Source organism: Mercenaria mercenaria, chromosome 16 (genome assembly GCF_021730395.1).
Source record: "Mercenaria mercenaria strain notata chromosome 16, MADL_Memer_1, whole genome shotgun sequence".
NCBI classification, from domain to species: domain Eukaryota; kingdom Metazoa; phylum Mollusca; class Bivalvia; order Venerida; family Veneridae; genus Mercenaria; species Mercenaria mercenaria.
The window spans coordinates 30,644,083-30,667,352 of NC_069376.1; the positions used below are offsets into that span (position 1 = coordinate 30,644,083).

Sequence of the window (23,270 nt, forward strand, 5' to 3'; positions counted from 1 at the left end):
AACACTGGCTAGGTGGCGCTACGTAAATACCGCGAGACAAATGATACCGCGGGATAAATGATGTCGAGTATAACCACACATTCACAAGATGATTACGAAGGAATGTTTTTTATTTCAAGTCTATCTTTTAAAGTACCAAAGATATGTTTATAAACGAAGTTTTCGAAAAATTAATATGAAAATAATTCCAAGTATAACACCTTGGTGACCTTGACCTTCGATATAATAGGTCTGGCCCCTGCAAATACTTTGTTTGTATGCTGGACAATGTTTATGTGAAGTTACAGTAAGATATACGCAATAGTAACAAAGATATAACAGAAAAACAAAGGTTGCCGAAAACCTTTAACCTTAAAAATAACCTAAGTATAACACCTTGGCGACCTTGACCTTGGGTATAATGGGGCCTGCCCCTGCACATACTTTGTTTGTATGCTGGAAAATGTTTATGTGAAGTAACAGTAAGATATCAGCTATTGTAACAAAGATATGACAGAAAAACAAAGGTTGCCGAAATACTTACCTTAAAAATAACCTAAGTATAACACCTTGGTGACCTTGACCTTGGGTTTAATGGGCCTAGCCCCTGCACATACTTTGGTTGTATGCTGGACAATGTTTATGTGAAGTTACAGTAAGATACAAGCAACAGTAACAAAGATATGATAAAAAAAAACAGTAACAAAATCATGACAGAAAAAAGAAAGTTGCCGAAAAACTTTAACCAAGAAAGGTCACCCCGATGCCAGGGCGAGTAGAATAGCTCCTATTCTCCGAAAAGTGGAGCTAAAATGGGGGATAATTTTAACAAAATAAAAGCTGGTTATGTAATTTGCCCTGTGATGCAATCTCGAAATGTATGAAAACTGAAGTAGTTTTTGGGAAACCTGTTTACATGCAAAACTTCTGTAAAATGTGAAATGATTAAACTGTGATAAGAAAAAAAACAACTGAAAATTTCATACAGCTAAGCTAAAGACCATTTTATTATACTGAAAAATAACAAAATTATTAAATCAGCTTAACTGAATCAGTTACATTTTTCAAAGAAATTAAAAGTAGACCACAACTGCTTGTTCATGGGCAATCATTTGACATGGCCTGAGGCACAGGTTCTCCTGCATCATATACTGAAAGTGGGAGTTAAAAAAAGCACAATATTATCTTAAAAGAGCTCAATTATTTTGCAAATGGTCTTTATGATGCTATAAAAGTCCAACAATTTTCACTCTACTTTCATCACAGTTCAATCAAAACAGTGATCTAAGCATAAAACTACGTATACCAGTACATTATTATTTAAGTTTTAACATTGCAGAATCATTTTCATAACAATTTATGAAAATTCATTTTTAACTTTTTTTTTCAGCTGTATTAAAATAAATAAAGTGAAAGGTAATTAAAGATGATAACTCATTATTTACTAAAAATAAAACTGAAGTGAATGTGGGATAATTACCGTAGTTGTAAACATTATTTCAAAATGTGCAGGATTCTTGGCTATTAACCAGTTGAATGTATTGATTAAATAGAGCTACTGCTTATAGTCTTTTCTGGTAACTAATATTGTCAGCTAGCATGTTCTGGTAACTGAGGTTGTTAGCTTCTAACCTGCGCTTTGGTTGTTGGCTTCTTGCCTGCATTAATACCTAAGGTTGTGTGCTTCAAACTGGTTATGGTATCTTAGGCTGCCAACTTCTAGCCTGTACAAGAGGATAAGGTTGTCAGCTTCTAGACTGTCCTGGATGCTGAGGTTGTCAGTTTTCATCCCCCTCCCCAACCCCGTGTACTGTCAAGTGAGATCGTCAGCTTATCAACTGTATTAGTGATTGAAGTTTTCAGCTTCCCAGCTATACTTGTAGGTGCCTTTACTCGAAGCTGATATTGTTGGCTTAAAGCATGAGACAGGCAGTTCGCTCAATGTATAATAGTCATACTAGTCTAGTGCACTTCATTCTAAAGCAGTTCTACCAAGTTTTCTAAAACTAATATTTTTCAGTCTTCCTGGCTAGATCTTCAGAGACTGTTTGAGACTATCAAAGTCAAAGTTTAACTCACAATTTGACCAAAGAAAATACTGCCAAAATTATTCTCTCTCCCTTCATCTCTGTTTTAAGTTGGAAAGTTGTTAGCCATTGTTGGAAATATAGATATAAACAATATTACACTACATGGTTATCTGAAGACCTTTCACCTAATAATATCTCACATACAAAAGCTTAGCAAATTTTTTGAGTTGAAAAAAGGGCATTGTTTTTGCTAAAAAGTAAGTCAGATATATATCCCATGAAGTAAAAGAATTGTAAAGAATCAGAAAACATTTAGTCTTCTATTTCATGAGAAACATGCAAAACTATGTTAAAAAGTGACATAATTTTGACAAAATGAAAGCTATAGTAATGTAACTTGTCCTGGAAAACCACAGACATGTGTGAAGTTTGAAAGCATTTAGCCTAGTAGTTTCTGAAAAAACTGCTTACATGCAAAACTTTAACCTGAAATACAATGCTAACAAGAGCTGTCCGTAAGACAGTGCGCTCGACTTTTCTCAGTGCTTGACTCTGAAGGAGAGCTTTGTCAGTAAAAAAATTCCAAGTTAAAAAGGCACATAACTCTGTCAAAATTCATATCAGAGTTATGGGAATCGTGTTTCCTGGTGCTGACTTTGATAGTAAATAACTATTTTGAGTTTCAAGTCAAAAGCTTTAATAGTAATAGAAATATTTGACTTCATCAAAAATTTTAACCAAAAATTCTAAGTTAAAAATGGGCATAATTCTGTCAAAATTCAAATCAGAGTTATTGGGATTGTTTCTCCTGGTGTAGACTTTGATAGTAACTAACTATTTTAAGTTTCAAATCAAAAGTTTTGATAGTAACAGGGATATTTGACTTTATCACAAACTTTAACCAAAAATTCTAAGTTAAAAAGGGGCACAATTCTGTCAAAATTCAAATCAGAGTTATTGGGATTGTTTCTCCTGGTGTAGACTTTGATAGTAAGTAACTATTTTAAGTTTCAAGTCAATAGCTTTGATAGTTACAGAGATATTTGACTTTATCAAAAACTTTAACCAATGATGACACTGACACCGGGGCAAGTGCAATACCTCTACTTGTTCTTCCAAAAGTCAAGCTAAAAAGGGGCATAATTTTGACAAAATAAAAAGTACATTTATGTTGCTTGTCCTGACAGGTCATCTCATAATGCCCAAGATATGTTCAAAGTCTGAAAACATTTGGCACAATGATTTCTGAGAAATCTGCCGATATGCAAAACTTTTGTGATACAGATGTGGAGGCCGAGGAAAGAATGACTAATAGCAGTTATTCATTATTTTTTTTTTCAAACTGTGACCAATGGTAATTTTATTGGCAAAAGTTGTGAAAATAAAAACTGAACTGAAGAGCCTGAATAACTAATATCTACTTTGATAAATGCAAATTTACATATAGCAAAACATTTTCTCAATACAAAAAAGACAACATGGTACATCTGATAATGGTGATTAGACTCTGTAAAACTTGTTGATTTAATGCGCAATTTTACAATGTGTAAAGTTTAGTATGTTACAATGGTGTTTTAATGGATTTTTTTCAGTTTGGTGAATCAAAATTACTCTTTTATTCAAATTGTGTTTTATATGTATATTGTTTGGTTTCGGGTTTAACACCATTTTTCAACAGTATTTCAGTCATGTAGGCAGTTAACCTAACCAGTGTTCCTGGATTCTTTACCTTCTTCTTTCTTCTTGTCGTTTGCGACTACACTGTCAGACCAGTAGCAAGTTGTTTCTTTACCATAAACCTCCGCAAGTAACTGCCAACTTCTCCACATGAGTCAGAGGTGGAGGACGAATGATTTCAGAAACAATGTCTTTTATCAAATCCTCATGGAGAACATACGACCCGCCAAAGTATCGAACTCACTCCCCCGCGATCCATAGATTGGCACTCTCCCTACTGAGCTAAGCGGGTGGGTTATATATGTATATTTCGTTAAATATACATATATAAAGATATATTTAAACTATCCACGTACAGTGCAATCCCATGTTTGAAGAGGTTCAAGTGATGCAAAAATATTCTCAGTTGTGAACACAATCTTATGCAAAAGCATTTATATAACTATATCCAGTATTGACTAAGTTCATTTCTATACTGTGACTGTTTCTCCTCATACCTGTATCAAGCTAAAGGAGTTACAGACTTTCTACTCCAGCACACATTCTTATTACTATAGTGTAGTCCTGGTGCAGAACTAGAATTGTGTCTATAGGTCATGGATGCACCCACATACTGTGCCATCCTCTATAGAGCAAAAACTATCAAAGGACCATAACTGCAGTAAAACAATTCAAAGAAAACATTTCTTCCTTTAAGGTCATCATTCTGCACTTCAAGCTTGTTCATCTGTCGAAGTTTGAAGCAAATCAGGTTAGTAGTATGGGAGGAGTTGGACAAACAATATTTTTTCTATATTCTATATAGCAAAAATATCAAAGGGCAATAACTGTAGAAAAATAGCCACAGAAAAAAATCATTCCTTTATTGTCATCTTCACACTGTGAAACTGTAAAGCAAATCAAGTTAATAGTGAGAGAGGAGTTGGACACACAAGATTTGAGGACGTACGTATGTAAGGACACGAGCAGCAGCAACACTATTATGCCCCCCCCCCCCCCCGCATTTAAATGTGTGGGGGCATAAAAACTGAGATAACATACAAACTCATTATCAGGAATCTAAGGAAAATTTGAACTAACCTCAAGTAAAGTGTCAGGACCTGTTGGACCATACTGAACTGGACCAGTTTTCCTTCCATCTGAAATAGTAAAAGGAAACAAAATCTGTAAATAAAGTAACTCAAATATCTCACTATTGCAAATGAGGCAGAGTTGTCTACCTGTACAATGTTCACTTTTTCTTTCAAGACCCTTATGAAAGTTTAGTAGAACAACAGAATTTAACTAACATGAGATTCTAAACTTAGACTTATCTTGACTGCAGACTTATGCTAACCATACCTGTTGGTAACAACTGGGCAGGCATGGTCAGATTTATCTGTTGGTAGAATTCATACCTGTGGCCTCAAATTCAGGGAGGGAAATCATCTTCTTCCAATAACATTCAGATCAACAGTAAGTGTAAACTTATGTAATGCTACATTTTAAGTAAAAAGCTAAACCATATACAATGTATTTACAAACATCTGTTGTAATGGTAATAAACAGAAAATGAAAATGATTTTGGTTGAAAGGCAAACAATTTTTGACAACATATATCTGCTCATCTACTTGTTTAGTAAGGCAGTACCATGCTTTAGATTTTTTAGGTGAAAACCCTTGTGCAGTTCTTCAGGAAAAGGTAGATAATAAACATAATCATCTTCTCTATTTTGACAGCTTAAAGTAGTTCTACATGTTAAGATAAAATATTTTTCTACATGATTGTAGGATTTCATAAAAACCATGATTTTTCAAAATTAGAAAATACGGAAAATTCGAAGAAAGTATGGTAAACCTGATTTTTTACAAGTCTAACTGTAGAAAGTAACACAATTTTGATGGCATTTTCACAAACAGAATTTTTTCAATAATGCAGATTTGCATAGGAGTTCCCATTAGTATAAATAATCGTATTGTTTACAATATAGTGAAATCTATAGGTCTGTGTGGTTGTGTTAGTACATTTCAAACTGATTTTAAGACGTTCTTTAGTCAAATGTTTTGGATACTAGTTAGGATTTAAAACATGCAAATGTACATACCAAGTTCATAAAGTTCATTGTTTTTACAAACAAAGGCAATGAAATGTGTATTGATTTTATCTTCTCTTGATGGTGCCTGTAAAAGAAGAAGCATTTGTTATATTAAGAAAGCGGATACATTTATCATTAGGCATGTTCACCTGATATTAAACAACAGTAGTTTGAATCCTCTATGACAGAGGACTACATGCTTGAGCTTCGACAACTGAAAGTTTTATTTCCCCGAGAAATTCATATGGTCCATCATGCCGTTTTTCTTATCATTTTCATGTTTAGTTCATTCAAAATCCTGCATATCTCAAGCATTTTGCTTTCCACTTCCAACATCGGGTGTTTTGTGTTTAATGAGTAGTAGTAAATCAATGGCGTTACTAAAGCCACAAAAATATCTTAGTGATTGAGGCTAGTCTTTCATGGTAGTGGTCTTCTTTGAAATAAGTAACTGTCCTTCCCCTGAACCTTAGCTGCTTGCCTAAAATCACAACTTAAAGCTTAAATAAATACAGATATTATCATGTTTCCACACCTGTTTACGTTAATGCTATTTCAGCTTTTTTTCAACATCTAGCGAAAGGCTTGTTCCCAGTAAATCGCACATCAAAAATAATACACTTTTCTTCTGGCAGGATAGAATCTTGTTAGGAAACAATATATTTATCCCAATAAGTAAGATCAGTTTTAGTAAATTCCCTAACCCAAACTCCCACACATCCCCATCTCAGTGGAATAAACAAGAGTCAATTTGTTCCTAGGGACTGGCAGACACTCCCCACCAGCATAACCACACATCTCTAATTTTACTTCTGACCATAGGTCTGACAATAAGTTAGTTTGATACAAAAGCCATTCTCAAGCCTTGTCATAACGCTGAAAGAATTTTTAAAGAACCACTACTGGAAAAGATTTAGCAGTTTGAAATTTAAGAAAATGGCTGAGGCAGCAATTTTATTATGTTTATGACGTTATTTACACACTGCTTATTCGGCAAATAACCTTTAAAATAGATTAACTCCCAATGTTTTTTTTTAGTGAAAGATGTGAAACATGGTTATTTCTTTCTATAGCTGGAAAAAGTAGAGAAATTACTTTATAGAAACAAGTAACTACTAATCGAATATAAATCTAGCAATTTAGTAAATTCGCCATGGTATTTAACCTTGCCATGGAAACAAAATGGCCACAAGTTTGATCAATTACTTCTCTTTTTTACGTCAGTTTTTGAAATTCTTTCACTTCTTTAAATAATTTAAGAAGTTCTACGAGACGGAATAAACATATGTTAACATTGCCTTTCCCTTTAACAACATTAAATTAATCAAAAATTAAACTACACATCTAAACAGGTTTCAATGTTTAAAGTCAAGATGATAGTGTTATTTCTATAGTGAGACAGTGGGGGCATCCTGCCCTGCCCTTCTAAACTGCCGCCATGTTGACCTTAAAATATGCCCTCCTGCCTTTGATCTTCAGCCAAATCCCTCCCTTTATCCTGTAGACATGCCACACCCAATTTTTTTTATCAACACATTACGTCACTGCGAGTGCATAAAGGTAACGAGAATCAGTAAAATGTTAAAATTAATTGATAAAAGAGTACTGATCATTGTGTACTGTCATTCTCGCATACAAGAGGTCTACCATGGTTTCCTAGTTTATCTCAGGATTTTGATGAACCTATGATGACGAGAATGGTGTACTGTAAGAGGCCAGTTGATTACCGAGCACATGAAAAGTGCCCTGTAAGATTTCTTCATGCAAGCTTTAAATTATACTGTTGTTTTAGTATAATAATAAGTATATATATCAATGCAGTTTGATTCTACTGTAATTTCAACTAGAAAATGCACAGATTTTAATTAATTTCGAATGCAAACCACTGCGAAAAAAGGGTCAATATACGGGAGTGTACGGTCCCGTATATTTCGAAAATACGGGAGTATACGGGATGTATATTACAAATATACGGACCTAATATACGATCCCGTATTCGGAACATCTAGTATACGGGAAGTCCGTATATTTGTCATGCATATACGGGATCCCGTATACGCCGAATATACATACATGTATATTTCCCGTATATATGCAATATACGAACTTTAAAAAAAAATCCCTAGAAATGGTGTTTATTCGTGTCTTGCTTTAACATAAGTTTCATTTTCATGTATTCGAAGGGTCTTGAGACTTTTTTCCCGTATACTTTCTGTATTTTAGAATATACGGAAGACGTATACGAGCCTGTATATTCCGAATATACGTAGTATACGGATCCCGTATTTTTGTCATATACTGACTGTGATTGCATCTAATATACGGGGCATATACGGACTAGTATTTTCTAATATACGGGCTTCGGATTTTTTCCGTATACGCATGATATACGTAGTATACGGATCCCGTATTTTGTCATATACGGACTGTGATTGCATCTAATATACGGGGCATATACGGACTTGTATTTTCTAATATACGGGCTTCGGATTTTTTCCGTATACGCATGATATACTGAGTATACGGATCCCGTACTTTTGTCATTACGGGGCATGCACTTTTTTGATTACTAAGCAGGTTATTCCAAGAAATATTACAACTTTTACTTAAAAAAAAAAAAGTAAAGCACACTTGAATTACTGGGTCAAAACGTGCAGAGCCTAATTACATTAAATACACTAAATATATCCGCAAATGGAACTACTTTTCCTTTATAAATTATCTGGAATAAAATTCTACTCTTTCAATTTAGTTAAAATAGATTTGTTTCATAAATGTGATTAAAATGCAAAAGACATATCTAATTTACAAAATCCTATCTTATAATTATATGCGCGTGTCGAATAGCCAAAAATAGTGTCCTATAAATATATGCACTAATTATAGTAACCGGTTTTTGGAATAACCTACTAGCGCTTAGTCATCACTAAATCACGTGTGTGAGGCAATGTTATGTGTAAAGTGGGTCACAGCTCGTTGGATCTAGAACCATGTTTGATCGAGGGAGACGTGATCTTTTTTCTGCATGTCTCATTGCCGAATTCCCGTTATTTATATAAATTATACCATAAGTTGAAATGCACATATCTAAATTATCTTGACATCAATTGCAAATCGTTTGAACATACTTGAGTTCCCCCATAGATGACAAAAGAAAATGCTGTTATCTTGCTTCAACCTTTAATGTACATTGTTGGCTATAATATTTTCACTATTGGAAGCATAACTGTTCTTTGCAGAATATTTGTATTTCCTCATGTTGTACATATGTACCTGAGATGAAATAAAGAATTTGTCTGTCTGTCTGTCTGTTAATTGGACATGTCTGGTATCTTTGATACTCGATAAACATGACATGGTTTTATTCTGTAGAATTAGCATGCTCATATTGCCAAAAATCAATGATACTTATTTTGGAAAAAAATATACAATAATTTACGAATATTCGAATTTGATTTTCATATTCGAATATTCGACCGATTTTCGAATATTCGAATATTCGTTCCCATCCCTAATATATATATATTTATTATCGAGACATTTTACCTGGAGTAAAACTGTGACAAACGCTTTTCTATTTTCATCGTAAAAAGTAGCAAAAACAGCAAATTCTCATGCGTTTCCGTAACATAAAGTTAGTCAGTAATCAAGTTTTAAAGCCTTCTTAAGAAATATAGCATTTATTTCAAGATATCTAAAAAATTATTTTTTTGTTGTCGAACGATCTGGAGGCATGCCGCTTTGAGATAAATGATATTGTAAGTATTTTTCTACATTTTTGTGACTTTCCGATGCCCAAATAAGGGCATCATTTATGTATAATATGGCATATGGTATTTGAAAGGTATTTGTGTTATAAATATTTTCTGATTTTGTTAGAATCAAATTATTTATATAATGTTCTTGTAAGCCTCAAAAAATATGATGATAAATAATAACTTACAGTTAAAGTTCTTGTTACGTCATACATTAAGACTTGGCTACTGATATGACAGTCGTCGAGTTACGCATTCTCCACATGCGGTATCTAAACCTTCCGGGTTTTACTGAAAGCCATTTGTGGGTCGAGAAACATTTACGTCAGAAGAATAATAAATTGACTAAAAAAAGTGTAATTACACGCATTTCATAAAGATCCATTTCCTTATTAACCTTTATCTTGCTAAATGTCAACAATTGACAAGTCTATCATTCAATTTGGGAAGTCCCATTTACTATCTGAAGGGGTTTGTACTAAATATTTACTGACTGAATAGTGAACAGTGCAGACCATGATGAAACTTTACGGATGTGCAGGCTGATCTTGGTCTGCACTTATCGCAGAGGCTGAATCACCTGCCTACAGAGAGCTAAATGTAAAGTCACAAGTACTTATTCAATGACTGTTATACCGGTAATTTTTTCTACTATTATTATAATATCTACACACATCTTACGTTTGTAGAATAACAGCAACATTATATATTTTTGTAGATGATTTGGGCAGAAACATTCTTATTCGGATGTGGTGTCAGCAAATGTGGAACAAATTACTTTTATGTGTGTAACTATGCTCCTGGGTGAGTTTATATCAATTAAAAGTTAGTTTGGCAATATGATGGTACATATAAGTAATATTACTGTAAAAATAAAATCTATAATAACAGTTAAGTTGTCGAGTGATCAGATTCTCATAAGGGTATATTTACTGAAGGTAAAAGTGGTAATAAAATATCTTTTAAAAATGTACTTACTGCTTTCACAACCTTTGCACAATTAAGGATTAGGAGCCGATGTACAATTGATACAGTCTGACTAAAGTCCATCTCCTATAACGCTACGCAAAGGATCTGAAAAGGAGCTATTGATAGCCTCGTTCTGACGACCCTTTCGCTAGCCAATCAGAGCTTAACTTACAACTTTTTGCAAATCTATATTAACAATTCGTATGTCGTTATGTGTCAGATAGCTGGTTAGCTCAGTAGTTAGGCCACTTGCTATGTAAACGAAGGTCCCGGGTTCGAGCCCTGGATTGACGGCACAAATTTCTTACTCTTTTACATTCGAACAAGTCGTCTGATTGGTTAAAAAAAATAGATTTGAGAAAATAAAAATATTGGAAATCCGAAATATACAGAAGACAAATGTGAATGGGTCGTTCTGAGATCTTCGTTTAGAAGATCGAGTACTTTAGTCAGATTGCAATTGATGCACCTAATTTAAATGAGCATTTAGTACATTAGCCAATCAAGACTCGTTGTTGGATTTGTTTATGCAACAACGGCATTTCAAGTGACATAATTCATATGTTACCATTAATTTAATTCATTCTCTGTTTAATCGATTCTCTGTGTCAGTATGAACGTGACTGAGCTATCTACTCCCTATATATCATCCGGCAGCTGGTGTGATTCTTGTAAGACTCACTGTGATAATGTGACTTCTAAACAATGTGGTAAGCTAAAATTTATTTTATAAGGAATGTCTATATTTTATACAACTATCATACATCTGTAGATTGTTGTACACAATTTAAATATTAAATTGAAACTTTGTATCTCAAATTCAATGGTATCAAGCGAGATAACCGAAAGTCGACTGAAAAGGACATTTTGTGCACGCATTTTTCGGGTTGGGACATGAAAATATCTTCGAGATAGCCGGAATTTGAGATAAGCGAGTACGAAATATCAAGTTTCAATTGTACATGGAAAAAGCTATGTTTTATGACATAATGAATTATTCGTACGTATGTTACTATAAACAGAAACAAAGAGAGTCGTTTGTCTTGAATTGTATGTCTCGCCCGCCTGTAAATCGCATTTAGCTTTTTAGCTAGCCGGTTGTCTAGATAAAAGTAAGTTTCTGGCAATGCATTACATAAAAGGTAAATCGCACCTTACAAAGGCTATCATGTTTGATATCGGTATAAGTAGTCTTTGCAGGTGCTTATTATTTTCTTAGGACATAACAAACAAAAAGTTCCAACTATTATATCTACATGGTCCGCATACTGTTTCGTTCCATGCGAATAAAGTCAAGCATAAAGTTGTCTTAAATTTGTTAAATTTCACTAAGAAATGTCTTTCTTTTCACATGTTCTATTATCTACCAAAAGAGAAAACAAATTATGTACTATGTATTATGTTTTCTCTTCGCTTAATTGTTATCTAGTGGTGGACGCATTAAAATATTGACCTCGAAATATATCTTTATTATAAAGGTGGGACATAATTCTTAAGGCAATTGTACGTCTTTAAATTAACGTAAGATTAAGTGTAATGATTTGCTGTCTTAGATATGGTTCTATAATTTCCATTTAGCGTTAATCCATGGAAATATTTCAGGTATCCTTCTTATATTTTAAAGAATTGTAAGCAGCAGCTGAATTAATAAAATCATCACACTGCCTAATTTGTACAAATGAACACATATTGAAGTTGTACTTTAATTTAAAGTATTCAGATTTATAACAATCATGGGGTGTCGTAAATTTGCAGACTGCTATGGAAAACTCTGTTTGAATGGAGGCAAGTTAAATCTAATGACATGTACATGTGAGTGCATCAAAGAAGTGAGAACATATGATCCGCAGTACTGCGAACGTAAGTGTTTGGGTTTCATTGGCACTACTTCTGGATATCAAATATTTGACTTCATTTTACAAAAATCAATCTATTGTTTTTCAAAGACATTAATGACTTTGTCGAAAAATGTTCAGTCCGTAAAGCTAGAACACAAATTATGATCGTAGGACATATACAACAAACATTGTTGTTCTTATTGATTGGCTTAACGGTCAGTAGTCAAAATCATTGACCGTGGTCCGAAGGATCAAGGGAAAATAGTTTTGACTATTGACTGGTAACTTAAAGACATCCAAAAAGTGTTTCATTACATGATGACGAAAAAAATCATATTATTCTGAAGTGCAGTGTGCATTCGGTTTTAAGTTTAGTATACAAAAAAGTTGGAAACATTCAACTGTGTCGATTAATAATTTGCTTTATCTTATATTTGACCTGTGTTTTATTTATTGTTGTCAGTGAATTGTACTTCTGGAGGTGATGACCCACTTTGCGGCAGACATCCATATGCAAACTCAACGTGTGGAAACAACTCCCTCACAAATTTTCATTGTCCTTGGATGTGTAATATTTGTCCATGTACGTAACACAAATGTAAACAATTTCAATTAGATAGTAGCTAATTTAATTCTCAGAACCATGATCATTTTTCAAATTCAAACATTATGAATTTTTATATGTGAATTACAAAGAAGAAAAAAATGAAACGATTAATAAAATGCTAAAATGCATTTACATCACGAACTTATTACTGATACTTTCATATTTAATTTGGAAATATGTTTATAAGGAGTGTAAATATAATCCTCCTCGCTCACCTGCAAACTTGTTTTAGATGCTGATGTAAACTATACAGAGAGTAGCGTTTTGTTACCATGGGAACGCGGCTTACCAGTATGCACAACTTCGACAGCGTCAACACCAACGACTACCACAACGACTTCCACAACGTCTGCTGGATTTGTAGTTGCAGCAACGTCTGTGGTGACATCAAAAAGTACATTGGCAGGCACCAGTACCAGCAAGAACTATTTAAATAAGAATGCATCATCACGTGTTCTTCTTACGTCAGAGTTTATTGTTTTCGTTGTTGTCTTCAACAGCTTTCGTGTCGCTGCTTGACTGATTAACTGTTACAGTAGCAAAACTTTGAAATATTTTAAAGCCATGAAGGTTTTATCTATTACAGGATTGTCCTCGTAGATATCGGCTAAATTGATATTATTTAATGAAAGAAAAGTTAAGATGTTTCAGCATGAAAAGCTTGCATATGATAAACAATTCTTCGTCCTTCCACATATAATTTATATAACTTGACTCGTGTTTTATCTTGTCTAACTCGTTGAATAACTTCAACATGAAAAAATTCATATATAAGAAAATCTACTTATTGTTATACGTACAACATGTAGACTTTGACAAATGTCCATACACGACTCAACACGATTAAGGATAATAGTAACTTTTCATAGGTCAGTAAGTTATCAACATCAAATTTAAAAAAAAAAAGATTAATTGTACTTTATGGTCTGTTTGGTTTATATCTTTTAACTCCTCAGGACATGAATTGTACATTTCATTCATGTTTGAGCTTAGCACGTAGTGGAGATGATTTCTATTTCTTCAAGTTTGGTACATTTTATACCATGAACCAATTAAAGTCCACATTTCCTTTTCCACTTACTGACCACTTGTTCGTGCCTTGCTGTGTTGAATGTTTTGTTTTGTGATGATCTCTTTCAAACAACGTTTAATGAGTTTTGATGTATCCGAAAGCAGTGAGGGATTGCTTAAGTTGAACTTCTTGATACTCAATATAAACTTCTTTAATCTAACTTGTTATTTTTTACTTCTATAATGGCAAATGATTTTAAAGGGTAATTCAGAAAACATTATTTCATGTATGAATTTGGAGTCTGTCGTAGCAAACAATTAACGTTTATGGCCATAGAGCGATTAACCATTCACAATACTTCATGGATAAACAGTAGTCGAAATCTTTAAATAATTACCGTAACGTTTTTATTTTTTAATTCAATATGGACAAAAGCCGTCTCTAGTGTACAGGTCGAGAACGAGCCCAGAAAGTCTAGGATGATGTACTTATTCAAACTGTAGGTTTCGATGTAGATCCATGACACATGACACTTTAATAAAAATCATATTATTTACGCTTGTCATGTTCAGGTATCTAAGTGATTAAATTAAAAGGAAGTCTACATATATATTTTTCGGCAACATAGTATTTACATATTGCCGGTAGTGGAACTTTTGCCTAATACATTAATATTGAATTAACCTACCCGATATTCGTCCCTCTGCGGTAACTTGCAAGATACCAACTTAAACTATGCTATCAGATGAAAATCTGTCCTTCCGACACGTGCAACAAGCGCGTCTACGTAATTTGTCGAACCAAAGTTATGACCGGTTGGTTGCTTTAATGCAATATCAAACAGAAAGAATTCTAGGTTTAAATCTTAAATTTGCATCTGTTTGTTCGGAAGTTTAACAGCATCATCTGAACGAAAAGAAAAAAGTGAAGTTGTAAGCATGGCCGTTCAGTTGCACTACTTATAGACTAACAATTTATTAATTGGGAATTTCGAAGATGTGGACTGATTATGACAGCTAATCTATGACACATTAACCTTTGCAGAAGTACTGGAATAAAAATATACGGGATGTAACCTCTTGACATTTCCTGAAACGCGTTTGCGTAAGAAAATTAAAATATTTCAAAGTAAACAAAGGTGATTTACCCCATCCAGCGTTTGAGAATTGAAACACGTCCTTCGGTGCAATAGTTTACTAAAGTATGTCAGAAAATAAGTCACGAGATCTGAGGGTTTGTTCAGCTCCAGTGGATTAGTGACAGGGCACATAACGGGGAGGAGGATCACGTCGTCACGACGGAAATTGGGGAAAAGTGCGTCGTAATACAAATACTTTCATACTGTTTACACATTTCCTTAAAGAAAACAACTTAAAACACATAACTCATAAAATGCATTTTTCGTTTATATTGGAATGAGTTGAAAGCAGGTAATATCCCGATTTAGGCAGCGCCTGATAACATATTTTAGTTTAAGCCGCCATTGAAAGTAGTATTATTGTAGAAAACAGTGCGTTCTCGCGTTCTCACTACAACATAAAGTTGATTAATAGTTCATATTAGTGTCTGTCCTTATGTCTCTACGTCAAAATACGATTCCTTCCAATGCTGAATTTTTGTTCTTGATAGCTGTATGAGGTCTAAGACCCAAACCTTCACGCACCTTCCCTACCCTCCACCAATAATTATCACTGCGTAAGTGTAACTAGCATATTCCAAAGAGACAAACAACTATAAATATTGAAATGAAACATTTTAAAGCTGATATGTTATTTTAAGGATCTCTCTTACTCTCTGGCCACATAGTACTGCCAATGATGTATTGTTTAATGGTTCTTTATTATACTCTTATTGCATAGTTAGAGCTAGTATCCGAGGTCTATATTAATAAGGGCTTATAGTTTTGACTATTGACGGCAAGCTATTTCATACGTTTTTCATTTTATGAAATTAGAAAAAAAATCCGAAGTTTTATTTCTACATGCTTGACTTCAGCCTGTCAAACATGCGTTGAACTATAGATCGGTCAATAGCATAAACTATCATTTATGTAGATGTCATGTTATAATGGGTCGTTGATCTAGTGGTAACACTCTTGACTGTCAATCCAAACGTCCGGGGCTCGAATCCCGGTCCAGGCACTGGAAATTTCTGAGATGCTCTTGAGTGTCTCCCACTTAACTAATAGGCCTGTACTGGTTCTTCCCAGAAAAGACTGCTTCGCGTGTACCGGTGCTATACACCGGGCATGTTAAAGAACCAGGCTGTCTATTCGCAAATAGCTAGGCTAAGTTAGCCAGACAGCCTGTATCTAAAAAGGATTTCTTTCTCTCTGTTCTTGGGGATTTATCTCAATCTGTCCCTCTGGTCAGATCGCTCTTTGTCTGTACTAGTAGAGGATGAATTTCGCGCCCTGTGTGGCTGCGTTTGCTATATGTAAAGCGCCTTTGTTTATTATCATGAAAAGGGCGCTATATAAATCTAGTTTAATAATAATAATAATAATTATAAGAGTATACATATAGTTTCGACTACTGCACGAAAAGTGATATAAGAAGAAATACGGTTGGAGTATTGTAATACTAAGACAAATATATCTCCAAGTCAGGAAACAACAATAGAGTAAGGGATGTTTGTTTCTGGAGACAATAACGGATACCATTCCACCATAAATTGGATTCTAGAGGCTGATTTCCGAAATAAGCTCGTTAGTTTAAATATCATAAGAGTGTTCTGTGCACTCTGCTTTTTTTCTATAGAAAATATAATGTCTTCTCCTTCGGGACATCTTTGTTTTCCCCCTACAGATAGACAAGAAAATATTTGTGTGTTACAAAATCATATTAAGGATAATCTATAGGTTCACATTTAGGATAACCTAAGATGAGATATATATCAGACTTTCTATGACAAACAAATAACCTGCATATAAGCAAAACACGTCGCTTGTAATTATAGTTTTTTGTTCTTCGTTTTGAGTTAGAATACTAATTAATGATAAATAGCATGATAGCAAATAATTGGTATACATATTGTTGAAAACGAAAATTAAAATATAACAGTTACATGAAATATTCTGCTAATTTAAATTCAGCTTTTCGTCGAAAAACGCAGTGTAACTACAGGTATTACTTATATATAAAAATGTAAGGAACATTTTGACACTAACTACATATTAAACAATTTCATTTAAAGACACTCCACAGAATAACTGCATTCCTTTTTGTTTCCATGATGGAAATTATACATTATTTGCTTGAAAAGCATGAGAAATACAGGTGTCTAGTAGCAAAGTGACAGTAAATTTAAACGGCCTTGACAGTTTGTTTAATACCTATATATTCTCTTGAATAAATGTCGTTATATGCACAGTATTTGGTGTATTATACTGAGTTGAGGCCACACTATTCCTACAGGGTATGATATTTATTTATCCATGTTTTAAATCTATACTGAAAAGTGATTGGCTTAATTAGTCAGCACAAGAAGTTGCAAAATCATATTAATTCAGAAAGGGCTTAAAGTGTCCTCTTGTCATCTTGTAACGAGGCACACAAACCAGACACTAAATAGGAAAATGGCGCGAAAAAATAGATGCCGCATAATAGCGGATTCATAGTCCTTAGTTTTTGTCTCTGTAAAGCTATTTTCCTTATTTTTTGTACTTTCTATTTTACTGAAATCACATGACAGATCTATGTTTGACATGTAGATAGCATTTTCATAATGAAATGATATAGAATTTGTCATGGACACTTAGATCATATACCACCACTGCAATTCAGGGTCTCATTTTTCAGCTGATCTTGCAGTTGTGGGTTTGATTAAAAAAAAAATCATACATATAAGGCTTATTGCTAACAGGGTCCTGTTTTTTTTTTGAAATATTTTGAAAGGCCAACAGTATGACCAAAATTCTGTCTCAGTCGAAAGGAAGTGTCGTTACTATTAAGCGTTAGAAGGCATATGGCAAAACTTACAATTTCTTAAAAACAGTAAAGATATAAATATTTTCATATATTCTAAACTGTGAAACACCTTAAATAATCTCATGTATTTTTATATAACATAGTTACACCGACTCCGTAGTTTAGCAGGAATATGTCATTAAATTAAAAAAAAGAGCAAAAACGAACATATATTTTGTAATCATTAGAGTTCGAGCTCAGGATTAAGTTCAAATGATTTGCCAGAAGCAGTGATTTGTCGCTGAATAAAACCATTGTTTGGAGTTCAAACGCGAAGGAATTATATCATAATGGCAGCAATGAATTTATCTTGGTACAGATCACAGTCTGAGATATATCATTTTGTTTTAAACGTAGTAGTATATACATTATTGTGGCATTCACCAAATATTGGCATGTTTTTATAGGTTTCTATTCCGCCTTTACGTTTGACGCTATGATTAATAATTGTTACGTGCAAGCAGTGAATTATTGCATTAATAAAACCTAATTTTTACTCCTTTTTTAAGAAAAATAATTATAGCCGTGTTAGAATTGTTTATAGCATCGGAGTCAAGATATAGTGCTGTTTTCTGTGATATATTTTCGTATTGTTTCAATACATAATGTATTGAACTCGCCAGAGACTCGAATCATATTATATTCTTCTTGTTCAATAAATTCAGTTCTAACACTATCTTTATTTACTACATTGTTTTTCTCGTATTCTAAGTAGCGTCAACATATAATAATTATGTATACAGACGGAAATTCTTCATGGAACATCTAAAATGGTTATATATAGAAAAATTCATAACAGCAATAATTACGAAATAAAAACAAATAGACATATAAGATCATTTTGCTTGTCTAACGTTAATATGTTTGCAACTTTTGTTTCAAAAAATTAAAAATTTATATCACGCATGAAGTTTGTATAACCATGTCTATTGTTGAATAGCAAACACTGCCCTAATCGTCTCCGTTACGTGTATGCCAGTAAAATAATAAATTTTGTTTGTTAAAACAGGGACGAACTTTCTTTGTTCTGTTTATATAACATGCGTACACCTAGACTGAAAGTATTTTTATGTTAAAGTGATCAAATATTAAATATAAACACATTTAAAACAGTAAAGTCATTTTATAAATATAACACAATCATTGAATGTATGACCTCTTTGGAAAACTTTATAGTTTTCACTCTGTAGTTAAATCAAATGTGCATCCAGTCCTGGTTCCTAATTGTTCGAGGCCTGCAGAAAGTGGCGCTGTTAGATATTTTCCTCGTTTTGTTTTGATGTCTCTCTTGTTATCCTCTTCAATCTCTTTGTGGTTAAGTATTCCCATATTCATGGACACCGGATAGACGGACGCTTGGAAAGGGTCGTCTGCACATGCGATAGCAACGCTGTCACCTGGTTCTGCAAATCTTTTATGTTCTCCATGAAGGTTCTCCACTTGTATATAATGTTCATCCATTCCTTCCATTATATAATAAGGAATTGTAACTACACCTTTACCTGGCTTTGATTTAGCACCCCATAAATGGACTTTACGGCCGCGCAGACTTCCTTTTAATGTTTCTTTGCCTTTTGAAGATCCTTTCATTGTCTTTCCCTTAGAATTTTTCAACACGGTGTCGCATGTTGTGATGTCCACATCCAGTCTTTCAGCAGCAATATCATAGCCTCTCTCTTTTACAGTATCTTGTATAACATAGCCAAGTAAGCGATCGCCTTCTTTAGCAACTAATTTGCCATCTCGTCCTTCTTTGCCTTTCCCTGCAGCAGCCACATGTTTTGACAAGAGAACACATGACGACCTCGTTTCAGATGTGGTTTTCATAGTAGCAAAGCCTCCAAGACTACCCGATGTGGTAAGGTTATCGACATAAATTTCGGATCCTACACTCGAAAATTCTTTCAATAACATATTTATCTATTTTCATTTGCCGGAGAAATTTCTCGAGACTACATACACTCTCCTTCGATGTTTTTTCTTCGACCACAATTTATAGTGTGTTGAATCTATATCCAACGCCTTTTACAATCGGACAGGCTCGAAATATTCTTTCACTGACCTATTGTTTTAGAGAATTTAAACATATAAGTAAAATCAATGGAACTAATTGCGCATTAAAAATCTTAACTGTTGTTAAATTTTAGTCTTACAATTGTAAAACATGTATATAAGACTAAGATTCGAAAACTGTAAAATCTATATTCAATTTCAATCAGAAAATTACACCACTTTACATATAATAGACTCTGAGAAAAGTGTTCCGTTAAACACAGAATATTTAGGTTTTTTACATTTGAACACACTTTCCGAGCCATTACAAGCTTAAAAGATTAAGTTCTGTATACATTATATTTTTTTTTATTTAACGTCGCACCGACACATGATAGGTCATATGGCGACTTTCCAGCTTTTAATGGTGGAGGAAGACACCTGGGTAGAACCACCGACCTTCCGTAAACATTGTATTTATAAAGTATATAAATTGTACATAATTTGTCCATTGGTCTATGTAAATTGTCAAAATACATTATTAGATAATAATTTATGGACATTTTCATCCTGTTAGGCTATTCTCACCTGTTTTGGAACTTTACGATCCTTTTGCCTTGGGATATCTGGCCACTCTCTGTGGGGAACATTACTCAATTTGTACAATGCAAGAATTTCCTCAAGCAGCGACTCTTTGATACTGACATCAATATGTTGCAGATAGCGTTCGTCTATCATGTACGGTGTAAACAAGCCTTCAAGGTGTGAGTTACAGGAAGTTCCTCAAAATAAGATAATATTGTAAATACATTTCAAAGATTCGTATAATTACACATGTCTCCGTACACATTTCTTTCATAAGATAATCATCTGAGGAATGTCTCCTTTACTTAAAGTAATATGGCTTTCCAAATGCACAATTAAAAGCAAAGATGAGGATTTAAGAGAAAAAAACACTAAATCATATCTTTAAAACTGCAACATGTGAAGACTAATTTAAACAATTAGACCACAAGAACATTTGTTTGTTTGTTTTGGGTTTAACGCCGTATTTCAACAGTATTTCAGTCATGTAACGGCGGGCAGTTAACCTAACCAGTATTCCTGGATTCTGTACGAGTACAAACCTGTTCTCCGCAAGTAACTGCCAATTTCTTCACATGAATCAGAGGTGAAGGACTAATGATTTCAGACACAATGTCGTTATCAAATAGTCACAGAGAAGATACACCCTACCCGAGGATCGAACTCACGACCCGCGATCCGTAGACCAACGCTCTACCTACTGAGCTAAGCGGGCGCACAAGAACCTAACAAACAAATAAAGGATAATGTGGGCACCCCGTGAGAAGATCAGATGATAAATAACGCACTTAGAAGTCTCAACTAATTAAAAGCGCGCATGAATCTTCACTACTAAAGGTGGTTAATCAGAGTATAATCAACCAATTAATTTGTTTGACATTAACCAACTGATCATTTACACTTATTTGTGTTTACCGACACATAAATACACGTTAGTTTTCCACAGGAAAGGTTTTTAAAATATCATTTTCCTATCCTTGTATTTAGCCAAAGGAATAAAATGAATATAAGCAAAATTATATTAAAGTTGTCAAAGTTTTGCATTGATAAATACATATTTTGCAAAAATTCAGAAAAATGCTTGTTTATGAATTCACTATTACCTCCCTTGGTCCATTTCTGTTTGCACAACCAAGTAGGATTGAAATTAGATGAATCCGAAAGGCACACGCTGTTTCAAAACTTGTCTTTTGTTCCAGATAGTTATCTATCAAACACAAATGTAAAACTAGAACAGATATCTGAATCAAAAGAAATTGTCAAAATATTTAAAGGGCAAGGAATGCCTGCCAATAAGTTAATTTTATATGAAAGCCATCTTCAAACCTTTTATAACGTTGAAATAATTTTTAAAATCGGACCACTACTGAAAAAGAGAGGGCAGTATGAAAATTAAGAAAAATGACTGATCATGGAGGCAGTCATTTTAGTGTGTTTAGAACGTCATGTACTTATCGATTTGGTGTGTTATTTGGATTTGTTTTTGTCTGTTTTTGTCTGAACAGATAGTTTCTTTGTTCCTGCTCGATCAGAATTGACTGCATTGTCTGTCTCGGTGCGATATGGGACACGAACGTCTCTTTACCTTCGAGTGAGGTTGCCAGAATTGAATTTTGCAATGCAAAACATTCCTGTTCTAAGTGGTTATATATACCTTCACAAGCGCCTTTTACTTTCGAAAAAGCGAGTCTTTCAAGCATATTGCAGAGGTCTTCGGCGGCAGATGTAACATTTGTTACTACTATGTTCCGTCTAAAGCAAAGGTTGTATCGTCTTGATACCACACTCTTTTCTAATCTTTCTGCAGCAACGATAACGACACCTAAGGCATTTTTAGCTCCCCATTTGATCAGATTCGTTTGATGTTTTCCAGTTATAATGACCGATGTTGACATTTCTCTCCTGCCGATTTGCATCAGACGTTTGATAGTATCTTTAGTTTTGCATGTCATATCAATGCCATCTGCTCTGTCGTTGTTAAGCAGAACGTCCTTAAGAGGAATCCATGGTTCTTCTACTCCTTTGCAAATATGGATGGATATTTCCTCCTTTTGTATACAGCAATTTGGTGTTTGCGAAAAAAAACTTGTTGTACCTCTTAAATATGTCTTCAATATTTTCTATAGCGTATTCATATCTTGGAAAACAATGTGCTGGAACAAGGTGTGTTTTCACTGTCTGCAAAATATGTGAAGTGCAGGTTAATGAAAGTATGGAATAGAATATGTTGCGTGATTTTGGCTTTCTTTTTACGAGTTTATTAGCTTGAATTTTGCAGGTCAGGTCAAATGCAATGTGCAAATATTTTCTGTTTTCTTTATTTTGCACTTTCGTAATGTGGATCAATGCAGGAGGAACATATTCTTTGTATCTTAGATGGACATTTTTGTCAAATACATGCATTTGTAACTTGATTCCAATTTGATGACACACTAAGGAGTTATGAGGTGCTTTACATGGATTTCTCTTTATGCAATTCTGGAGAAAAAGCATGATATGTATCATGTAAAAAGGAAGAAAAAGGATCAATCTGTTGATACTATTTTTACAAAGATGTTATGCATCGGGATTCTATTATTATAACAAAATAAATTATATTATGGTAACTCTGTAGTTATCTTAAAATGAATTCAATTTCCCCATCGAAACTTCAAACGAGCCTAACATTTGTGTACAATGCGGGGGTCCAAAACGGTGTAACAAATTTCCCCTTAATAGTCTGAAAGAGAGTTACACACAAAGCAGTTATGTCAGAGTGTTTGTTTCATTCCCCGCTGAGCTAA

General features: G+C 33.9%; 2 protein-coding genes across 2 annotated transcripts in view; one reads left to right on the forward strand and one right to left on the reverse strand.

Moving 5' to 3' along the window:
* The window catches only part of LOC128549574 (cysteine-rich venom protein kaouthin-2-like), a 79,700-nt gene extending 64,957 nt beyond the window's left edge, over positions 1 to 14,743 (forward strand). Inside the window, exons 4-8 of the mRNA XM_053526556.1 lie at positions 10,235 to 10,320; positions 11,098 to 11,195; positions 12,241 to 12,345; positions 12,787 to 12,906; positions 13,163 to 14,743. Of these exons, the coding sequence (XP_053382531.1) occupies positions 10,235 to 10,320; positions 11,098 to 11,195; positions 12,241 to 12,345; positions 12,787 to 12,906; positions 13,163 to 13,449 (696 nt within the window). The 3' untranslated portion in view covers positions 13,450 to 14,743. The remainder of the gene's footprint in view (positions 1 to 10,234; positions 10,321 to 11,097; positions 11,196 to 12,240; positions 12,346 to 12,786; positions 12,907 to 13,162) is intronic.
* Positions 14,744 to 19,073: 4,330 nt separating this feature from the next.
* Positions 19,074 to 20,842, reverse strand: LOC123541124 (uncharacterized). Its single transcript, XM_053526557.1, has 2 exons — positions 20,491 to 20,842; positions 19,074 to 19,972 (listed from the first exon to the last, which is right to left on the reverse strand). Exon 2 carries the CDS (start codon positions 19,822 to 19,824, stop codon positions 19,090 to 19,092), a length of 735 nt encoding a protein of 244 aa, XP_053382532.1. The 5' UTR covers positions 19,825 to 19,972; positions 20,491 to 20,842; the 3' UTR covers positions 19,074 to 19,089.
* Between the last annotated feature and the right edge of the window lie 2,428 nt (positions 20,843 to 23,270).